The 12,672-nt window shown below is 33.9% G+C and overlaps 1 protein-coding gene and 2 non-coding genes across 5 annotated transcripts; all 3 read left to right on the top strand.

Annotated features, from left to right (window-relative positions):
- The first annotated feature begins 1,088 nt into the window (after positions 1-1,088).
- Positions 1,089-12,418, top strand: LOC116105065 (eukaryotic translation initiation factor 2 subunit beta-like). 3 transcript variants are annotated; one of them, XM_031391485.1, is made up of 10 exons: positions 1,089-1,244; positions 1,497-1,555; positions 1,898-2,006; positions 2,136-2,191; positions 2,292-2,346; positions 2,438-2,529; positions 2,946-3,091; positions 3,270-3,412; positions 3,518-3,603; positions 12,138-12,418. In XM_031391485.1, the coding sequence occupies exons 2-10, from the start codon at positions 1,511-1,513 to the stop codon at positions 12,213-12,215; spliced, it is 810 nt and encodes a 269-aa protein (XP_031247345.1). In that variant the 5' UTR covers positions 1,089-1,244; positions 1,497-1,510; the 3' UTR covers positions 12,216-12,418. The 3 variants fall into 3 exon arrangements, with proteins under 3 accessions (XP_031247345.1, XP_031247346.1, XP_031247347.1); XM_031391486.1 differs by having other exon boundaries at positions 1,122-1,244; positions 1,485-1,555; XM_031391487.1 differs by having other exon boundaries at positions 1,129-1,244; positions 1,506-1,555.
- Positions 11,579-11,660, top strand: LOC116105072. The gene has a single exon (XR_004124015.1). It is a non-coding gene; the product is annotated as a small nucleolar RNA SNORD34 (small nucleolar RNA).
- Positions 11,803-11,881, top strand: LOC116105074. Its single transcript, XR_004124016.1, has one exon. It is a non-coding gene; the product is annotated as a small nucleolar RNA SNORD34 (small nucleolar RNA).
- Positions 12,419-12,672: the final 254 nt, after the last annotated feature.

Below are 12,672 nucleotides of genomic sequence, written 5' to 3'. Positions count from 1 at the left end.
TTGAGAATCATGTAAATGGATCCAATAAGGGATCATGTGGATCTTCCCCTTTGGAATGCAACTTAGGCCGAATTGAGCTTTTTCAATACTTGGACTTCTTTCTTGGTGGACTTGGAGTGGCTTAGGCCGAAATGTTTGGGCTCTCTCTCTTTCTCCTTGGAACTTGCTTGGGCCGAATAACCTCCATTGCTTTCCACATTCCACAAACCAAGTGTTTTAAGACTTGGAGTGAATTTCTTCAATTTAACCAAATTAGCAAGTGTTTTAGGACTTTTAATTCCTTGTCCACTTATGTTTACAAGTGTTTTAGGACTTTTAAATGTATCATATTGTGAGAAGTTTTTTTGTACATTTTTAATAACATTTTCTAAAAATATTTAGATTTTTTAACCCCTAGGTTTGTTAATTTAACTAAACACCCCCACAATAAAATTTTATAAATTAACAAAAATACCTCCATCCACCCACATTTGCCATATTCTGGCCACTACTATCGGAAGGTGGTCGGAATTTGTAGTAATGGTGCACTACCAGCTGGATATGGTTGGTAGTGCGTTAATATGACATTTTCTGACCAGATTCACTATGGATTTGGCCGGAAAGACCAGATTTATGGTCAGATCTGGCCAGATATGGCCGTCGTTGACGGCCAATATATGGTTGTCATCAACGGCCAAAAGATCTAGCCGTTAATGACATCTAGTCGGAATAGGTCAAATCGACGCATTATTGGTCATATCTAGCCGGTAGTATGCCATTACTGTAGATTCTGGCTACCTTCCGGTGATGGTGGTCAGAATCTGACAAATGTAGGTGGGTAGGGGTGTTTTTGATAATTTATAAACTTTTATTATTGGGGGTGTTTAGTTAAATTAAGAAATCTAAGAGGTTAAAAATAATCTAAATATTTTGAGTTGAATAGAATAATATTGTATTTTGAAGATAATTTTGAATGTCAAAACAAATATATATTTGGATAGGATAGGGTAAAAATAGTGAACTAAAGGGACCCAACTATTTTCGGATAGTGTTACTTTAGTAAAAAATATTCAAACCAGGCCCAATCACACAGCCGATCCCCAAAGTAAGGCCCATTTAAGCGTCCATAAAACGCGAGAGGTTCAGGAAGCCGAAGTTCAACCAACTCAACTCAGACAACAGAGTAGCCGAACTTTTTTCTTTATCGTTATCGTCGGAAGCACCAAAACCAAAGTCACTCAACGCGCAACTCTCTGATTCTAATTGTAAGATTTTTCATCTTTTGATTTTGATTTTGTTTTTGTTTTTTTGAGTTCCGTTTTGCTACTTTAGGGTTTCTCTTAGTATCTTCTAATTTTTTTTGAGAGAGGGGAATATTTAGGTTTTAGGCTCGTGGGATTTATCTGTAATTATTTGATCTTGAATTAATTTTTTTTTCCGAGTCTTTTGATGATAAAGTTCTCTACTTTAACGATTTTAGGGTTTTGTGGGTTTTATTTATTTAGTTGAAATTTCAGGTTTTGCAGTGATAATGGCGGACGAAAGTCAGAATGATATTAAGGACGAGGTGGCAGAAGTAAGTTTTTTTTTTTTTTCCCCTCTTTGGGTGCTTTATTTCAGTTTGGCACTTGCATGTTGAAAGATTTGTCAAGGAAGTTGTTAAGTTTGGGTATAGAGCTTAATCTTTTTAGGGTTTTTAATTTTATCTCATGGAGTGAAGTTGTATAGTGTTTATGGCTTGTGGTTCTTGAATTTCGTGAATTTTTTGGATCTGATTATTTAGTTTTTGAGACTATTTTACAAGAGTTGATTGACTTGAGCTGTTTTATGGGCTTATTGTATTAGTGCCAAAAAGAGTAGATAATGATTGGTGGATTAAATGATGTGTTATATAATTTAATGAATTTCTTCTTTGTAGCTTGCCCCTTTCGATCCTACTAAAAAGAAGAAGAAGAAGAAGATTTCAATACAGGATTCTGCTGATGATTCTGTGGACAATTTGGCTGAGAAAACCGAGGCACTGTCAGGTACTTGTTGAGTTGGGAGAACAACTTTTCTAGATAAATGATTTGGAATTTATTAATTTTTCTTGAATAGGACGTGGTACATGAATTACTTCTTTATTGGAGACTTAATTTTTTTTTCGTTTCTTACAGTCTCCGAAGGTATTGAAAGTACTTTTGCTGGTTTGAAAAAGAAGAAGAAGAAACCAGTAAGTTAGAAGGCCCTTGAAGTAGATGGTGTATTCTTTTGCTTAAATATTACATATTTTATTCAATAATTGACATGTAATGTTTTGTGAAAAATTGTAGGTCGAAACCAATATATTGAATGAGGAGAGTGGGGATGCAGGAGAAGATTTTGATGGTAATAATCTGAATTTAATAAATGCATATTTTATTTTACTTTGAATACTTTATTATGGAATCTAAGAAATTTTATTTTGTTGCCCATTTAGATCATGTAGGGGAGGAGGAAGAAGGAGATGGAGCTGTACCTCAACAACGTTATCCTTGGGAAGGAAGTGATCGCGATTATGAATATGAGGAGGTATATTTTGTAATTTAAGTCTATTTTCATATTGCTCGGTCAGGGCTTTGTTTTGTAGCCTTGTGTTTTTCGTGGTTTAATTTTCAAGTTACAATCAATTTGGAAGCTTTTTGATAGATGTTGTATCTAATGGTAAACAATGAAGCTTAATGTTATGTGTTATACCTATGTTACACTCAACCTAATAGTATCTATTGGAATTATCCTTGTGGCTTAAAGTGCACGTGCGTGTGTGTATGCTAAATTTGTGTATAAGAAATTAAAAAATTCACCAAACAAATGGCATCATTGAATATGCATTTTTACATCCTCTTCTTGCAGAGACATTGTTGATTATTGTACAAATCGTTTATTCTCTTCTACTAAGGTGCTGACATTTTTCTTGCTGGTGTTTTTTTGTCCTTGTGTATCTGTAGCTTCTTGGTAGGGTCTTTAACATTCTCCGAGAGCATAATCCCGAACTTGCAGGAGATAGGCGTAGAACTGTTATGAGACCTCCTCAAGTTCTTCGTGAGGGAACAAAGAAAACTGTTTTTGTGAATTTCATGGATCTCTGCAAGACGTATGTACCTCTACTTTTCCAGCAGTCGTTTGCTTTATTTTCTTTTAACATGCTGATGCTTATTGATCTTATTGTTGTGGAATTTGCTTCCTTTTTTTTTTTTTTAACCTTATATAATAAGCTACAAAATTTCCTACTAAGTATCTTTTGCTTTTGTCTTTGGTTGGGAAAAATATAGCATGCATCGGCAGCCAGACCATGTCATGGCATTCTTGCTTGCTGAACTGGGTACAAGTGGATCACTTGATGGACAACAAAGATTGGTTGTGAAAGGGAGATTTGCTCCCAAGAATTTTGAAGGAATACTTCGTCGTTATGTCAGTAAGTATCTTGTACATAATTTTTTTTCCCTCAAATATGAAATTGCAACTGGGAAGTGTTTCTCGTAGTTATTCTTAAACATTGATATCTTCTCAACATTTTCAGATGAATATGTTATTTGCCTTGGGTGCAAAAGTCCTGACACAATACTTTCAAAGGAGAATCGTCTCTTCTTCCTCAGATGTGAGAAGGTAAGAAATCCGTGTCCTCATATTTTTAATTTTTGGTGTTTCTGCTCATTTTTTTCCATCTCGATGATGTGTAACTAGTAATTTGGTCTTGATATGGCTATTTCTTGTCGCTTTAAATGTTTATTTTATCTTCATGTGGTATATTATATTAGAAACGGTCATAGGCTATAAAAATTTAAATAACATATATTTTACCAATGTTACTGTTTTCACTGTCATTTTTATCTGACTTTTCTGAATGATATATTCACCTAATCTTAACACCAGGGTGGCTATGATGATTTTAAGACTTTGCCTACATTGTCATATGTTTGTCAATGATTGAGATAAAATATTTATTAGAGGGCTACTCGAAGACTATTTATGTATTGAAAAATTAACTCATATGATATTACCAAAAGAATAATGATGTCTATATGGCATATTGTCCTATTGTTTGTTTTCTAATTTCATATTTTCTCATAAATATTTTTTCTAAGGAGGCTATGCTATGATGATTTGAAAATTGCCTACATTGTCAGATTGTTTTATCAATGACAGAGAGATGTAGTTACTGATTCCTCCTTACAAAATTGCTATTTTAATTTCAGAATTGATATTGTTTGGGGTAACGTAAAGGTTTAGGATATCTGAATTTTATTATTTGATTTAAAATTTCAACACCATTTGATGAACATTTATATATTCCTGTCCATTGGTTGAGAGAAAGAAGTTATCAGGTAGATTAGATAAGTGGTAAGTAAATGGTGTCAAAAATTTAAGCCAAATTATTTAGTTGCAATATGTGAACCAACCAAGACGTTCCTACACACTTTTGCAAAATAAGCTTTTTTTTTTTTTTTTTTTTTTTTTTTTTTTTTTTTTTTTTTTTTTTTTTTTTTTTTTTTTTTTTTTTTGTTTTTTTTTTTTTTTTTTTTTTATTGGTGGTTACAATATATGTTACTCTGCCAAGTCTTCTATGATGTAAAATTGCCTACATTGTCATGTCTTACCCATGACTGACAAAGGAAATTATTCCTGAGGCTTTTGTGTGGATTTCTCTTTTTGTCTAATTACAGTTGGAATCTTATAGTAAAAAAGTTAATGTTCTCTCTTCTCGATTGTTGGTTATTTTATCTTAAATTTTGATTTATGTGATGTTTAAACTAGGATTATGTTATTGACAATTGTAGGATCCCACTTGAAAGGGAAAGGGGGACATGTGGGTTATAAAGGCTTGGGACTCCTCCCTTGGCAAGCCGTTTTCCAAGGAGAGTTCTACCAAGCCCATGAAAGCCATGGCCCAGCTCAAATGTTGATTTATTGGAATGGTTCTATCAATTGGTATCAGATTATCCTGCGCCTATGTGCTAGGTACCAGTGGCACTGACCGTGGCAGGTTGACCTTGGCCCGGGTTGCTATCCCGAAAAGGGCATGGAGGCCCGAGGGAAAGGGGAATCTGCGTAGTCACCCCAGGGGTAAAGAGGCCGACGTAGACGTTAGTTGCGAAGCGTGGTGGAATGTTAGATCCCCACATTGAAAGGAAAGGGTGGACATGTGGGTTATAAAGGCTGGGCACCCTCCTTGGCAAGCCGGTTTTTCAAGAAGTTTTACCCAAGCCCATGAAAGACCCATGCCCAACCCAAATTGTTGAGTTATTGGAATGGGTTCCTATCACAAATCTTCTTTTTTGTGGCCTATGATGTAAGAATTGCTTACATTGTCAGATTGTCTTATTAAGTGACTGATAAATGACGTAGTCCTGAGGCCTTTATAGAGTTTTTCTCTATTCGGTTAATTACAGGGGAAATTGCGTAGGAATTATTTTGATAAAATTCTTTCTTCTTCTTCTTATGTTCTCTTTTTGGTTTTCTTGGTGTTAGACTAGAATTATGTTACTATCAAATCTTCAGAGGTGGCCTATGATGTAAGAATTTGCCTACATTGTCAGATTGTGGAATATGTGACTGATAAATGGAGTAGTCCTGAGGCCTTTATAGATTATTTTTCTCTAGTCTTAATTGCGTAGGATATGTTTGTTGATAAAATTCTTTCTTTCTTCTATGTTCTTTGTTTGGTTTTCTTGGTGTTAGACTAGAATTATGTTACTATCAATCTTCATAGGGTGGCCTATGATGTAAGAATTTGCCTACATTGTCTGATTGTCAATAAGGGACTGTAAATGAAGTAGTCCTGAGCCTTTTATCATAGTTTTTTGGGTTTTGGTTAATTACATGGGAAATTGCATAGGAAAATGATGTCGATAAATTTCATTATTCTTCATGTTCTTTTTTTTGTTTTCTTGGTGTTTAAAGACTAAATTGTGTTACAGTTTAACCTTCAATAGTGTGGCCTATGATGATAAGATTGCCTACATTGTCAATTGTCTTACCAGTGCTGATAAAAGTATTCCTGAGGCCTTTGTGATTTTCCCCGTTTTGTTTATTTACAGTGAAAATTTGTAGGTTTATTTATTTATTTTTGTACTTTTATTTTTCCTCTGTTATTTTTTGGTTGACTAGAATTGGATGCATTTTGTCAATCTTTTTTACTTGGCATTAATCTCGAATACAGCTCGTTTAACAGCGTCCTACTCACAATATTGTATCTTTCGGTCGCCCAAAGTTCTTTTAAACTATTATCCAATGTGCGGGTTAGTCTTTTTTGGTTTCATTCTTGCATGTGGGTCAGGACGATCATTTTGCTCCAATCAAGCCGTTTTTGTTGCTCGTGTTGGCCGCAGGAATCCGGTACCTGAGCTGTTTAGCCTATGTACTCTGCCTCACCGGCAACGCATCAAAGTATGCTACTTATGTTTTTTCTGTTTTTGATTTTAAAGGTGTAGACCAAACCTTTCTTGAATTTACTGTTAATTGAGGTCTCATTACTAAAGGCTATCTCTAGCAACTCTAGAAGCATTTCTTTTAATTCTCACGTTGACAAATCAATTGTTGGTTACTTGGTTTATCAAGGATTGCGGCCAAAATGCGGTGTCATAACAGAATCGTTGTAGGCATATAAAATAGTTTCTCAAACATTCAAATAAGCTAATTCTTTTGGTAAAACTGGTTTATTCCCATATTTTGCATTTCGAGTGTCAAACATAACAAGTCAAAAATAATGAGACATAAAAGCTATTAAAGAATGAAGTTTTTGTGGGGTTTTGGTACATGATACTGCTATGTGAAAACAACAAGAAGGTCATATGTTATTGTATTTTTGTGCCAAATTATAAATTTCTTATTCATAGTTAATATTAATCTGTCACAACAATGTATGACATTGATTAATTGCCCTTTTTAAGACAGTTGAAGCGTGGTATAATGATTTTGACCATGTTATAGATCATAGATGCCATTACATTTAATAATTTGATTCAATTACATTTAATAATAAAAGCTATTAAATAATTGAGGTAATCTATGGTGGATTTCAATTAGATTGTGGCCTTACTGCTTTGTTGACGTCATTTTTTGGGAGTTTGGGCTAGAATTGGTTACTCAAACCTTGGGGTGGGTGATACTGTCTAAACTATGGATTGAGACTCTGCTAATAGGTAGGTTTTTCGACGCGTGCTCGAGTTAGCTTAGTATCTCTCGTACTTGGATTTTAGGGATAATGCTAGTTTTTTTTATAGGAAAAGAAATCTTTTGGATGAATATTAGGAGCAAGCTCACACAAATTAGGTTACTCTTTGGGTGTTGTATCTTCTTTGACACTAGACACGTCTTTAGTGTTAATGATCCATTTAACATTTAATATGTATTGCATTTGTATCTTTGTGATTGATATACTCATAAAATGAAATGATTATAATATGATAAAGTATTATTATGATAATGATAATAATTGTTTTTATAACCACAATAACCACCATCAAACTCTGTTTTTATGAAACAAAACCTTGTTACATATCTCTTATTGCAAAGTTTTCAATGTGTTACTATAATCCAAAGAGGGTCACGTGTAGTCTCTACAATGTCAATTAATTAGATTTTGATATATTTACCACTTTTGACTGCCCAGTCCAATCTACTGCAAAAAATTTAAACCGGTGGAATAAAATATTACATTTTTACATAAAGGTGCACTGCATCGGATGGGATTATTTTTTCGTACTAAATTAAAAGTTACTCTATACTACATTAACTCTTACTATAAGTTAGGCTCATGATTTATTTTCATATCTATTCCCTATATCATTAACTATACCAACATATACATGTATTAATTCATATTTTGGAAAAGAAAATAAAGAACGCCTTGATAAATTAATAGTTTTTTAATTTATACGATTAAATAATATATCATTAATTAATAATTTTCATGGTCCCAAGGATATTAATTTATCAAGGTTTAATTGTATTTGTTGAGTATGCCTACAACTCGAGAGTGTGTTTTAGTTGAGGGTAATATGAGATTATTGAGGTAATTTTATCTTATATTACTTGATTACCTTTGTTTGGTTGTCAATAATTAAGATTCTAGTATCTTTCTTTCAAAACCATAGTAATTATTGTTGGGAAAATTGAGGTAATCTGGTTACCTCCATATTCTTAGTATTTTAAGATTCCTTGATAATCTCCATATTCTTAGGTATTTTAAGATTTCCTTGATAGTTTTAAATTTGTACACTGTACTTTTTAGACAAAAATACCCTTATTTTGAAAGTAATTTAGAAATATAGTCATGGACTATTCTACTCTTATATACAAATTTTTTAGGACATAAATACCCTTAGAATTTAAAAAAATTACCCACGGATGGTGGCCGGATCTAGCTGCAGTGCCAGCCGTCGGCCGGTGACGGAATGGCCCACATTTGGTTGGATCTAGTCAGCCGTGCACTGGTAAGGCCGTTTCTAGTCAGATTTATGGCTATTTCACAGCCTAAGATGTGGTCATAAAACGGCCAAAGATCTAGCATTTTCACAGCCAAAGACCTAACCTTTTCATGGCTAGATTTGTAGCCGTGAAACGGCCATAGAAATGGCCAGGTTTGGCATTTCTGGCCATGGATAAAAGATTCATGGTCGAAAACAGCCTTACTGACACATGACTGGCCAGATCTCGCTAGTTGTGTGCCGTTACGAAGACTGCCGGTGGTTGTAGCTAGCTGTTGGCAGTGGTTTGGGGTGGGTGGGGGTGATTTTGCTACAAATTAAAGTTTTATATGGCTGTGGGTGTTTGACCAAAATTTCAAATGTAAAGGGTTAAAAGAAATGATTCAAAAAATAATAATAATAAATATTATATTAATATTTAAAAAAGACGGCAAACTAGTAATCTATTAACATACCCACCAATTTATCCTCCCAACCAAACATATTAATATAAAATATTTAACGATTTATTCCAACCAACCAAACACATTTCTCTAAATATTTCTAGTAATCTTCAAAGTTATCTATCTTTCCATTAATATAATACCCTCCTGTAGTAAAAACATTAAATGAACCAAACGTGCCCTTATAGTAATATAATATTCCCTGAAATAAACGCACCCTAAGAGAGACAAAACATTGAATGTCTAGAGTCCGTTTATGTCTTATTTAGAGACCTACAAATACCATGTTTTAATTTACTTGCTTGGAACCTAATAATTTTTCAAAAACGAGTTTTGCACCTTGCGTTTTATTGACGACAAGAGGAAGAATAATAATGATGATATATAAAACACGACTTTTGAAGAGAAAAAATTGCACTTGAATTTAACTTTATTATACTTTCTACTGATTTGAAAAATAACGTTAAAAAGACATGTAACATATGAGATATAATTATATAATATAAACTCTCGGAAATGTTAAGATAACAAATGTGTTCAACATTTGTACTACGCGAAGGCTATTTCCAGATTAAGAGTAAACACCATCTGGCACAAAGCCAGAGTCCCACTGTCTGACTATGGATTGAGTACTCTAGCTAATAGGTGGTTTTTCGACCGATGCTCGAGTTAGCTTAGTATCTCTCGTACTTGGATTTTAGGGATAAATGCTAGTTTTTTATAGGAAAGAAAATCTTTTGGATGAATATTGGAGCAAGCTCACAAAATTAGGGTTACTCTTTGGGTGTTGTATCTTCTTTGACACTAGACACGTCTTTAGTTAATGATCCTATTTAACATTTAATATGTATTGCATTTGTATCTTTGTGATTGATATACTCATAAAATGAAATGATTATGAATATGTAAAAGTATTATTATTAATGATAATATTGTTTTTATAACACATAAACCATCCATCCAACTCTGTTTTTATGAAACAAAACTTGTTACATATCTCTATTGAAAAGTTTTCAATGTGTACATATAATCCAAAGAGGTCACGTGTAGTCTTACAATGTGCATATTAATTAGATTTTGATATATTTACCACTTTTGACTGCCCAGTCCAATCTACTGCAAACAAAATTTAAACCGTGGAATAAAAATATTACATTTTTACATAAAGGTGCACTGCATCGGATGGGATTATTTTTTCGTACTAAATTAAAGTTACTCTATACTACATTAACTCTTACTATATTAGGCTCATGATTTTTTTTTCAATAGCTTTCCCTATACACATTAACTATACACAACATATACATGTTAATTCAATATTTTGGAAAAAGAAAATAAAGAACGCCTTGATAAATTAATAGTTTTTTAATTTATACGATTAAATAATATATCAATTAATTAATAATTTTCATGGTCCCAAGGATTATTTTATCAAGGTTTAATTGTTTTGTTGAGTATGCCTACAACTCAGAGTGTGTTTAGTTAGGGTATAAGAGATTATTGAGGTAATTTTCATCTATATTACTTTGATTACCTTGTTTGGTTGTCAATAATAAGATTCGTAATCTTTCAAAACCAATAGTAATTATGTTGGGAAATATAGGTAATCTGGTTACCTCCATATTCTTAGGTATTTTAAGATTCCTTGATAATCTCCATATTCTTAGGTATTTTAAGATTCCTTATAATTTAATTTATATTATGTTACTGCCAAGTCTTCTATGATGTAAAAATTGCCTACATTGTCAGATGTCTTACCCATGACTGACAAAGGAAATTATTCCTGAGGCTTTTGTGTGGATTTCTCTTTTTGTCTAATTACAGTTGGAATCTTATAGTAGAAAAAGTTAATGTTCTCTCTTCTTCAGATTGTTGGGTTATTTTATCTTAAATTTTGATTTATTGATGTTTAAACTAGGATTATGTTATTGACAAATTGTTAGGATCCCACATTGAAAGGGAAAAGGGTGGACATGTGGGTTATAAAGGCTTGGGCATCCTCCCTTGGCAAGCCGGTTTTCCAAGGAGAGTTCTACCTAAGCCCATGAAAGGCCCATGGCCCAGCTCAAATTGTTGAGTTATTGGAATGGGTTTCTATCAATTGGTATCAGAGTATGATCCTGCGCCTATGTGGCAGGTTGACTCGTGGCAGGCTGACCCGTGGCAGGTTGACCTTGGGCCCGGGCTGCTATCCCGAGAAAGGGCATGGAGGCCCGAGGGAAAGGGGAATTGCGTAGTCACCCAAGGGGTAAAGAGGCCGACGGGTGTAAAGAGGCCGACGTAGACGTCAGTTGCGGAAGCGTGGTGGAATGTTAGAATTCCACATTGAAAGGGAAAAGGGTGGACATGTGGGTTATAAAGGCTTGGGCACCCTCCTTTGGCAAGCCGGTTTTCTAAGAAGAGTTTTACCCAAGCCCATGAAAGACCCATGGCCCAACCCAAATTGTTGAGTTATTGGAATGGGTTCCTATCACAAATCTTCTTTTTTGTGGCCTATGATGTAAGAATTGCTTACATTGTCAGATTGTCTAATAAGTGACTGATAAATGACGTAGTCCTGAGGCCTTTATAAGAGTTTTTCTCTATTCGGTTAATTACAGGGGAAATTGCGTAGGAATATATTGTTGATAAAATTCTTTCTTCTTTATGTTCTCTTTTTGGTTTTCTTGGTGTTAGACTAGAATTATGTTACTATCAAATCTTCAAGAGGGTGGCCTATGATGTAAGAATTTGCCTACATTGTCTGATTGTCAAATAAGGGACTGATAAATGAAGTAGTCCTGAGGCCTTTCATCATAGTTTTTGGGTTTTTGGTTAATTACATGGGAAATTGCATAGGAAAATGATGTCGATAAATTTCATTATTCTTCATGTTCTTTTTTTGTTTTCTTGGTGTTAAAGACTATAATTGTGTTACTGTTTAACCTTCAATAGGTGGCCTATGATGTAAGAATTGCCTACATTGTCAGATTGTCTTACCAGTGACTGATAAAAAGTATTCCTGAGGCCTTTGTGATTTTCCCCGTTTTGTTTATTTACAGTGAAAATTGTGTAGGTTTATTTATTTATTTTTATGTACTTTTTCCTCGTTATTTTTTGGTTGAACTAGAATTGGATGCATTTTGTCAATCTTTTTACTTGGCATTAATCTCGAATACAGCATGCGTGTTAACAGCGTCCTACTCACAATATTGTATCTTTCGGTCGCCAAAGTTCTTTTAAACTATTATCCATAATGCGGGTTAGTCTTTTGGTTTCATTCTTGCAGTGTGGGTCAGGACGATCAGTTGCTCCAATCAAAGCCGGTTTTGTTGCTCGTGTTGGCCGCAGGAATACCGGTACCTGAGCTGTTTAGCCTATGTACTGCCTCACCTGGCAACGCATCAAAAGTATGCTACTTTTCTTGTTTTGATTTTAAAGGGTGTAGACCAAAACTTTCTTGAATTTACTGTTAATTGAGGTCTCATTACTAAAGGCTATCTCTAGCAACTCTAGAAGCATTTCTTTTAATTCTCACGTTGACAAATCAATTGTTGGTTACTTGGTTTATCAAGGATTGAGGCCAAAATGCGGGTGTCATAACAGAATCGTTGTAGGCATATAAAATAGTTTCTCAAACATTCAAATAAGCTAATTCTTTTGTAAAACTGGTTTATTCCCATATTATGCATTTCGAGTGTCACAACATAACAAGTCAAAAAATAATGAGACATAAAAGCTATTAAAGAATGAAGTTTTTGTGGGGTTTTGGTAACATGATACTGCTATGTGAAAAACAAAGGAAGGTCATATGTTATTGTATT

The sequence above is a fragment of the Pistacia vera genome, unplaced genomic scaffold (genome assembly GCF_008641045.1).
Source record: "Pistacia vera cultivar Batoury unplaced genomic scaffold, PisVer_v2 Contig491, whole genome shotgun sequence".
NCBI lineage: Eukaryota > Viridiplantae > Streptophyta > Magnoliopsida > Sapindales > Anacardiaceae > Pistacia > Pistacia vera.
This window is presented reverse-complemented; position numbering and strand designations above follow the sequence as displayed.